Genomic DNA, 10298 nt, shown 5'->3' with positions numbered 1-10298 from the left:
AGATAAGCAAATGCATACCCTTATCATTTCTTATAAGCACGGGATCACGATTAGGCTTATCCCACAACTTGCTAACTCCTAATAAAACGAGAAGATGTTCGGGAAAAGGACGAAGACGTGACGGACACTTCCTAATAGATTTCAAAAACAGATCGTTCAACTCCAAGTCAGACGGCTCCGGCTTATTCAAAACGGCCCCGGGTTGTCTCCAAACAAGTTTTAAAGGAACAATGAAATCGGAAACGAAGAAAAAACGATCATTCCAGGAACCAAGGGTCGTAACCGTCGAAGAGATTAGACAAGTATCAACCTGAGTATGCTCAAAGGTATACCAATCGCCGTTCTTCGCTAGACGGAAGAAACGGCGAAAACACAACAGCGATGGATCAAACCCTAAAGCCCTGCATAAAACTTCAAAATGCAAAACCCTAGCAAGCCCCAAGGGGTGAATCTGACCAAAAGACACACGATAATATTCTAACACGTTCAAAACAAAGATCGAAAATGGATGACGGAGGTTAGAGAACTCAAAGTGGTGACAATAAAGAGCAATTGAACCGGCCGAACAACGATCGATCGACGCATCGGCCGGTGGAGCCACTGGTTTAAACTTTAAACCTATACCCTAATCGAGGCAAAATGATTCGACTTCTTCTTGGGTCAATCGGAAATAACTCACCGATAAATCCTTACGGGCACCCATAATTTCGAAAGAAAAGGGGAAGATTGGAACTAACCTGGTGAAGGATCGAAAGGAACTTGATAAATGTGTTTGGAAGATAATGAGAAGTGTAAAAGAAAACTTAAGAAAGTGAGCAGTTGATAATATTAATAATCAGTTATTGGGAACTGCTATTTGCAGAAACCACCTAATCAACCACATCAACTGTCTTGTCAGAAATTCAAAAATAAAGCAAAACCGTACAAAGTCTCGAAGCCTTTAAGCAATAACAAAATGTGTGCAAAAGTCAGACGCCTTTGAGCCTACTTCCAAAACACCTCTGACTTGGGGGGGCTGATGACGAGGGTAGCCCAAAGTCTGGTAAAATGGCTTTCACACATTAACGCTAAAAAGGTTAGAAGGTTTAAAGGTTCGTTTTCCCGCCCAATTTAGGAAAACAAGTATGTGATCAGTAAAAGAACGTAACAGTAACACGTCAAATCACTGTTTACATCATCCCTCAGCCATAAAAGAAGGGATATGCTCATAAAAGTATATTATTATATATTGTTAACCGCAGGTCAAAAGCTTCCCGCGCATAAAACTGTCAACCCTATACCAAACAAGAGATTAACTAGTTTACTCATCGGACAAAAGGCTTACATTCCTTTCTCTATAAAAGGAAGATAACTTAGTCATAACAAACACACCAGATCTAGAGATAACACATACTCTCTGATCTTCTCTTCTTCCTGGAGAAGCTTGTACTTTACATGCTTATTTCTTACTCCAAAAACTACATAGCTTCACTAAGAACCCGCATCCAAAAACCGGTTCTAACATCTCGGTCTTGGATCCTTAGTGAACTATAACAAATAACAACTAAACTAGTGAACCTCTCTCTACGTTTTGCAAACGTGGAGGGACCCGACGACCTGCGTTAGGTTAACCAAAACCCTTGAAGCCTGTTAGCCTAACCAGCTTATTCACTATCATTGGTCTTATAATTGTTGTAGCAACAAATGTATTTGACCCAAATAACTAGAGAGGTTGTGTTTGGGTTCTCCTATTAGCCTATTTATCTTGTCGACCCAAAATCATCAACTTAAACGAGTGACACCTTAGTATACTTAGCACACGATATAAATGTTGTCATGACTTTAAAATACAATCATTGTATTAGCACAACTTATTTATTTTTTCTTTGTACGTTTTTCATGTAAATGGATATCGTAGTTTACTAGTAACAAATCATTTTCATTATAAGAGCAAGTTTATTTATTTTTTCTTTGTACCCATAATCAAATGGTCTAGGGTACGATATCCACTTTTTCAAAATGAAAGTGGTGGGTTGAACAAGGTTAGAAGGATTTAGTTGGAAAATGAAATTTGTTTTTCAAAGGAAAAAAAACAAATCACTCGTGCTACTTAAGATGTGGTTATTAATATTAATATATTGATATTATTAGATATAATGGTTGATTTGGCTTATAATCATTAACACCTAAACAATAGTCTTTTTATAGTAATAAGAATAATTATTGTTTAAATAGAATATTAACCAAATCAAATCAACGCCACAATCGAATTGATGTGGTTCAATCCAATTCTAAAGTATTCCTCAATCCATTATATAATGCTTGATAATTGCATGATTAATTATTTATGGCATATCTCTAAAATAGGAGGGACAAAATGACTCATCTTTGCCAAAAACAACTTAAAAGATAAAACAAAGGGACGTGTATAAATCGATCCACAAATTGAATTAACGATCTAAAATAATCAAAAAAAAATTTAAACTTTTTGTTTGCCTACAAAAACTCAACCGAAGTAATCTGAACCGACAGGTTATATTTGCTAAAAAGAAAATGCCTATATTTCAATACTTCTTGGGTAGAAAATTTAGTTAAAAAAAAAATATACAAACACAATTTAAAATTTGAGTAAAGTTATCGTACAATAATTGTTAGACATATAACAGGTACGCAAATCACGCTCAAGCCATTTTACAAAAATGCTCAGTGTTTAAACCCATTACGCTCAAATCCATATTTGTTTTTCATAATTACACTCAAAAACGATTTTCGTGAAGAAAAGTCAAAAATTGATCGATTAACGATCCAGATTTGTTTTTTCGGTGAACAGATGATTAACTGGATAGCTATTGACGATTTCGAGATTATGTGATGTGATTTCATGAATCAATTTCATGAATATAGGTATATTTTTACCTAATGTGTTTTTGAGGATCAGATAACTGATTTAACTGAAACCAAAATGTACCACGCTACGAGCTAGGACCAACATAACCAAAACCAAACGATTATCAAATCTTAAAAAAAACTGATCTTGTATACAAGAACCGACTCAAACCGAACTAACCACTTGTGTCTGCAACTTGCAGGATTTCGACCCTCAACCCCTGTTAATATTTAGAAATGTAAATTGTTTGACCTTTTTAAAAAAAGTGAACTACTTTTATGACAAACATGGTCATCCTTTTTTTCTTTATTTAGGGTATACAGCTTCATCACAACTTGCTAAATATGGTAGCATTTGAAGGTACATATACTACTTGAGGAAATACCAAGAAACAAAAAACTCTATCAGCAAATTTCTTATTTAAATCATTTCATGTTTGCCACTCAATTGAGAGACCACAACAATTGGAATAAATCAAGTTTTCACTCGAATTCGGTTGTTATTAAATCAAAATCAAAGAACCAATAATCGATATTTAAGTGATGAGACATGTCCTTAATGAATGCACGGTTGGTAATCGGCATTTTATTTTCATATCGCTTTTCGCCTTTTGACATCATACAAACTCTTATTTCGCACTGTTTTAACATAAGTTGTATACATGCCCTCTTGCGGGCACAATGGTCCCTTTTTATATCGTACAAAATTTCATTTTATGTGTGTAAATATTAAACACGCGTACACAAACGCACAAACAATTTCTATGACAAATCTTTAGTTTTATAGGGTATATACATAAGTTCTTGTATTACTCAACTTATGTCATTTTCATTTTTTTTTCATATGATATAGTTGACTTCATGTATTCATATTCTTGTATCCACATAAATTAGACCCATTATTAAATTAATGAAGGCAATCATAAATTCATTAACCCCAAATTCAATTGTTCAATCAGGGCCAGGCCCAACCAAAGGGGTTTGTCATATTATATATATATATATATATATATATATATATATATATATATATGGTGAGGTTAGAACAAGAAGTGAGTTATTTGTAAGAAGTGTGAGAAGTAATATCGGGCGTTGGATTTGATTATCTGATGGTGGATATTGTTAGTGTGTTTTTTGTTTGGTGTGTTTTATTTTGTTAGTTCGGTGTGTTTTTTGTTCAGTGTGTTTTATTTTTTTAAGGGTAAAAACCACTTCTTACATTTCTTAGGATAGTTTTACTTCTTATTTTAACCTTGTTCTCTATATATATAGGTATTGGATTATTTCAGAAGTTTTTTACAGCGAGAAGTGAAGGTGTAACTCAATTAATCCCTAATTTCGCTCCCTTTCTTATGTGTAGGTGCGTTGTGTAGATGCATATGTATGTGTGTAGGTACGTATGTTTGTATATGTGTACGTATGTTTGTATATGTGTATGTATGTTTGTATGTGTGTAGGTACATAGGTTTGAATGTGGCCCGATGCATTTATATGTTTGTAGGTAGGTTTGAATGTGTAATTAAGACATAAATACAACCAACTTACATATATGTATGTAACTTTATAAGAAATGGAGTGAAATTAGGGATTAATGGAGTTATACCTTCACTTCTCGCTGTAATATCACTCCTCGCATATATATAGGGGAGAGTTATCCTAAAAACAAGTAGTTTCCTAGGAAGACTAGGAATAAATCATAGTCATTGGATCATATCAATCAATAGTTAAGATTTAAAATTACAAAAAACCATCATGGTTTCTTATAATTACTCTTTCACCATTATAACCAACATAGTTTCCTATAATTGTTTTTTCACCATAGGTTTTAATGCCAAATGTTAAAATTCTTTTGGTTCTTACCATTCCTATTAAACAACTTCTTTTTATTTGAACATATATATATATATATATATATATATATATATAGGGAGGGGTTATTGTAAAAAGAAGAGTGCGTCTAAAAAGTGTAGGAAGTAATGTGAGTGGTAGGATCTTGGTAATCAATGGCTAGGATTGAATGTGGGATGATTTAGTGGAGTGTTTTATTTTAAAGAGTAAAAGTGGTATGTTAAAGGGTATTTTTGGCATAAAATAATTTGTAGCATTCAGAATGTCAACGTAATATTCATGGAAGCTCCTATTTTCATTCAATTTTATATGGAACTTCCAAAATAAACTCAACTACCTAAATACTATCTAATTATTCCACCCAAAATAACACGCCAAAAAGATTGTGAGATTCTATATAGTCAGTCCTCGTCAAAAATTAAAAACACACGTCAAATAATTTCAAACACCCAAAATCATCTCAATAATTGGCAATGATAAACAGGAAATCGAAGCAGCCAACGGTGGGTTTTTTTCAATTCCGACAGTGTGTTTTGTGTTACAGTGTGTTTTGTGTTGTTGAAACCCCCAATTGTTTTTTTTTTTTGTGAAACACCCAATTTCTAGAGTTTCAGTATATTATTGGTTTTATCGGTTTTATTGTTTAATAGTTTTACAGTGTGTTTTGTGTAGTTATGACAGCAACACATCAAAAGTCTTCTCGTATATTTGTTGTTTTTCTTAGTGTTGGCTATGACCAGAAATACACCAAATATATTGGTGTGTTTAAAATATACAAGTTGGCACAATTAACTCAACCTGGAGATTAATAATAAGATATTGATAATGAATATACAAACCACGATCATGCATGATTATATCAATTGTTATTTTTTATTAATTGTGAACTAAATCCCGAATAATAAGGAAGAAATACTGGATGTATAATATTTTTTTATTAATTATAAATTTACATACCATAAAAAGAAAAATATTAAGATTACAATCCTACCCTTATTATCTAATGGTGGAAAATGCTTCCTACACTTTTTAGGAAAATATAACTTTTTATTTTAACCCCCCTCTCTCTCTCTCTCTCTATATATATATATAAAGGATCCAATACAAAAATTGGTTATCGTACATACGTATGCGAGGGTTCCCATCGTTGATTACCAATTTCATTAATTTGATCACGTAAGTTCACATAAGGGTGTTTTTGTCTTTTTATATTACTTTTAAAATTAAATCGCGCCAGTGTAATAAACCGTTTTGCATATACCCTTTTTATTATAGTTGATCATGTATCCTTAAAACTGCTTAACAATTGGCGATTTTTCTTATTCGATTAACTTTGACGACCTTCGTTGATTTTAACGTCATGTATTACGATCATCAAAGTAAGTAATTCTAGGTTTAATTCTAATCAATTATTATTTTAATTAGCTGTATACTGTAGGTTTAATCGACTGATAAATTAATTTTTTCGATTTTTAGGTTATTTTTCTGTTGAATTTTATGATCGATATTGTGTTCTATAGTTGTCAACTAATCGTGATTTGATTAGACTTCAAATTACGTGTTTTAATAGCAAATCGTGGATAGGATTGTTGTTTTTCTTTTTAGAATGTATTAGAACGTATAGGTTTTTGCTAGTAATTGTGATTCGGTTAGAACATATTATAACGTAGTAGAACGTATTAATTTATTTTTTTAGGCTGTATTTTTTTTTTGATATGTTAAATCATTTAAATGTAGTTTTAGGTTAAGTCGATTTGAAACTTGTTATATATCAATGTTTGATTTTTTGTATAAAACGTGTTAACTGAACGTATTAGTAGATCATGTTATCAGAAATGGTTATTTTTAATGACTTAAATTGCTTTTGTTTATCAGATCCTTTATCAGATATTGTTATACCACAAGTTAATGCATCTTTTAAACCTGTAAAAGGTATGATTTTTGAATCTATTGATCATGCATATGATTTCTATTGTGAATATGCAAAGAAATATGGTTTTTGTGTTCGTAAAGGAGGTTCGTACATGAATGACGGTTTATCAAAGTCTAAATATTTTACCTGTTCGAAAGAAGGTCATAAACCTGCAAACAGTTATGATTCTATGGCTGAAAAAGATGGTTCCAGTGGACCGTATTATAAAAGAAGGAAGAGACCAACAATTCGGTGCGGTTGTCGAGCTCAAATTTTTCTAAAATCTGATGACGATTTGAGGTTTAAAACAAATGATTTTGTCGAAGGACATAATAATGAAATGGTGGATGCAAATGATATACATTTTGTTCGATCAAATAGAAAGTTGACACATGTACAACAAGATATTATATATGAGATGTCAACATTGACTTTGGGCCTTGTTAAGGCGTTTAATATTATGAGGACAAAGTATGGAGGATTTGAGGAAGTTGGGGCTACAAAAGACGATTGTAAGAATTTCAAACAGAGTTTAACTTGTTATATTGGCGAGTATGGTGATGAAATGGTTGTACAAGATTAAGTGGGAAGAAAAACTGTTGTGATGGTTATTCGTTTGAGTATACTGTTAATACTAATGGTGACTTAGATCGTTTGTTTTGGGCTGATGAGATTTCAAAGAAAAATTATTTGGCTTTTGGAGATATTATATCATTTGATGCCATATTCAAGACCAACAAGTATGTCAATTTAATGCATTTGTTTTTTAATTTATTATTTTTTTACATATTATTTTAAATCGTTTTCCTATAAATTTGTTTTTACAGGTACAATATGATTTTTGTACCATTTACTGCCATTGATAATCACTGTCGAAATGTTACAGTTGGTGCTGCGTGATTATCATCTGAATCTATTGAATCTTACTCATGGTTTTGAAAGTTTTTCTTGATTCTTTAGGTATTGCCCCAAAGGTGGTTGTTACTTATCAAGATACATCTATGAACCAAGAAATCTCCTTAGTTTTACCAAACTCGAGACATCGGTTATGTATGTGGCACATTATGAAAAAACTTGCTGATGAGGTAACTATAATGTATTAGAGTACTATGCATATGTATCAGAACGTGTTAGAATGTGTAAGGCCCCGTTACCGGTAGCCCTACTTTCGTGTTGGATTTACTCATAAACGCAGTTCTAAATATCAGAGTTAATTAAAAACATTCGCGGAATATAAAAACTTTAATAAAACATTTCATAACAATTCAAAACTTGTCTTAAACAACCAACTTGTCTTTCGAAAACTAAGTAATTAAAACATAACACGCTCTGAGCCTTCCGATGCCAGTCTCTTATTCAACGCCACGTGTCCCCTCAAGCGAGCTGCCTCATCCTACTCACCTGCGTGCATACTAAAATTCAGCTACCCTGAGTGAGTTCTAGTTAATCATACATTATACAATACACATAAACTTATATTCTTTCAATCATACTTTCATACTTTCATACTTTCTTTTGTACTAACTTGCTTTCATATCTTACGTTATAAAGAGCATTACGCCCTACATTCCTCGAGTATTATTAGGGCTCGGTACCCTCCTTCCTCGAGTATTATTAGGGCTCGGTACCCTCCTTCCTCGAGTATTATTAGGGCTCGGTACCCTCTTTCCTCGAGTATTATTAGGGCTCGGTACCCTCTTTCCTCGAATATTAGTAGGGTTCGGTTCCCTAGTTCTCGAATATTTGTAGGGTTCGATTCCCTCTTCGTTACCATACAACCATACATCATACCTCGAGTATTATTAGGGCTCGGTACCCTTTTCGTAGCCATACAATCATACATCATACCTCGAGTATTATTAGGGCTCGGTACCCTTTTCGTAACCATACAACCATACTTTCCTTCTTTTATTAACTTTATCACGTTCATACAAATAAGCATACATATCATACTTACCTTATACATAGCGTTACAACCTGATGGTACGTGCAATATCTGAAGATCGTTCACGTACCATCAAGCCATCATTCATACATATCATATTATTCACATAAGGCATACACTTATCTCTTAGGATAAGCGTATTAACAAACATATTGAGTATGCACACAGCCCCGAAAACATAACACATAAATAGGGCTAGAAACTCACATGGATCCTGTTACGCTCTCCGTTAATCGTTATTCCCTTCTTGAGCTGTGCACGGCTAACTGTATAATATTTACATGTATCAATTAACTATCACTACTCATATCATCTTTCTAGTCTTAGCTACTACCCACAACGAACGGGGGTCCGGGGGCGGCGCCCCTGGAAGCGGGGTCTAGGGGCGGCAGCCCCTAGCAGGGTCCAAGGGGCAGAGCCCCTGGCTGGAGTCGAGCTGGTTAGCGAATTGAACCCTATGACGAATTGAACTCTTAGCGAATCAGTCCACATAACGAATTAGTCCATATAACGAATTAGTCCATCTAATTCGGTCTCTCTTCTAAAGAACTGGCTATAACGAATCAAGGGTGATTCGTCATCCCTTTCCCTTAACGAATTGAACACGAACTGTAATCGGTTCGCTATGTTCCCATGGACGAACTAGCTAGCGAATCACCTTTAATTCGCTATATTCCTATAGTGAACTAGGGTTAGGTCAGGAATGTCAGAACATTCCTGACATTCCCCCCTTAACCTCGTACCACTTTCCGGCGCCGTCATTGCCGGAAAGCCGCGGGAAAAACGCGAATTGGCCGGAAAAACGGGTTTAGCTCGTTTTTCACCGTTTTTCGTCCCGCTCGATCCAGATCTGAGCTAGGGTGACCCCTAAGCTCATCATAGGTTTGGTTTATACCCGATTCCATCCGGATCTCGTGACTTAAACGGTTTAACGGTGTCGGCTCGTCGTTTCGTGACTATATCTAACGGGTTTAAGCTAATAAAACATCATACGAGTATTACCTTGGGTCGGTGCTCGGTTTCCTTCTTGGTTTCGGTGTAGATAGGGAAGAACTAGAGAGAAATCTTAAGTGTGTGTTTTGGGTGGTGTATGGAATGTGTGAGAATGAATTAAATGAGGGATTAATGGTTTATATAATTTTGGATCATGGGCTTAAGCCCATGGTCCTTTCCTCTTTCTTTCATAATCCAAGTCCACAATCCATATCCATTTAACCCAACACTAGCCCAACTCGTATTCTATTTCTCTAAACCGATAACGACCCACTATAAAATAGACGATATTTATTCTATTAATAAAACCGAAATTAGGATGTTACAGAATGTTTAAACATATTAGCATCCATCACTATTGGTAGCTGCATATTTTTAAACGTGTTAGAACGTTTTAGGACGTATAAACATTTTACTATGCTTTAGCATTGTATAAACATATTTGTATATGTGTCGTTCGTATAAGGACGTTTTAGGTCGTATAACACTTTTTGTAACATCAGGTTGGTGCTGCCCTTTGTAACAATGAAGATTTCAAATGTAAAATATGTGACATTGTTTGGACGGATGCATTTTCTCAATCCGAATTCGAAATGCAATGGGAACTTATAATGAAGGAATATGATCTGGAAACAAATAAATGGTTGTTTGACATGTTTGAAATGAGATATGATTGGATTCCTGCTTATTATATGTTGTAGCATCCCGTTTTCTAGTTTCGGTTAATAAATGAAA

General features: G+C 34.2%; 1 protein-coding gene across 1 annotated transcript; it reads left to right on the top strand.

The window, feature by feature from the left end:
- Nucleotides 1-3210: 3210 nt before the first annotated feature.
- LOC143529661 (protein FAR1-RELATED SEQUENCE 5-like) lies at nt 3211-7525 on the top strand. The gene is made up of 4 exons (XM_077025404.1): nt 3211-3226; nt 6589-7137; nt 7275-7365; nt 7453-7525. Exons 1-4 carry the CDS (start codon nt 3211-3213, stop codon nt 7523-7525), a joined length of 729 nt encoding a protein of 242 aa, XP_076881519.1.
- The last annotated feature ends 2773 nt before the right edge of the window (nt 7526-10298 follow it).

This window comes from Bidens hawaiensis, unplaced genomic scaffold, assembly GCF_021521415.1.
Source record: "Bidens hawaiensis isolate Kalapana, Puna unplaced genomic scaffold, B.hawaiensis_p1.1 tig00008634_1, whole genome shotgun sequence".
NCBI lineage: Eukaryota > Viridiplantae > Streptophyta > Magnoliopsida > Asterales > Asteraceae > Bidens > Bidens hawaiensis.
This window is presented reverse-complemented; position numbering and strand designations above follow the sequence as displayed.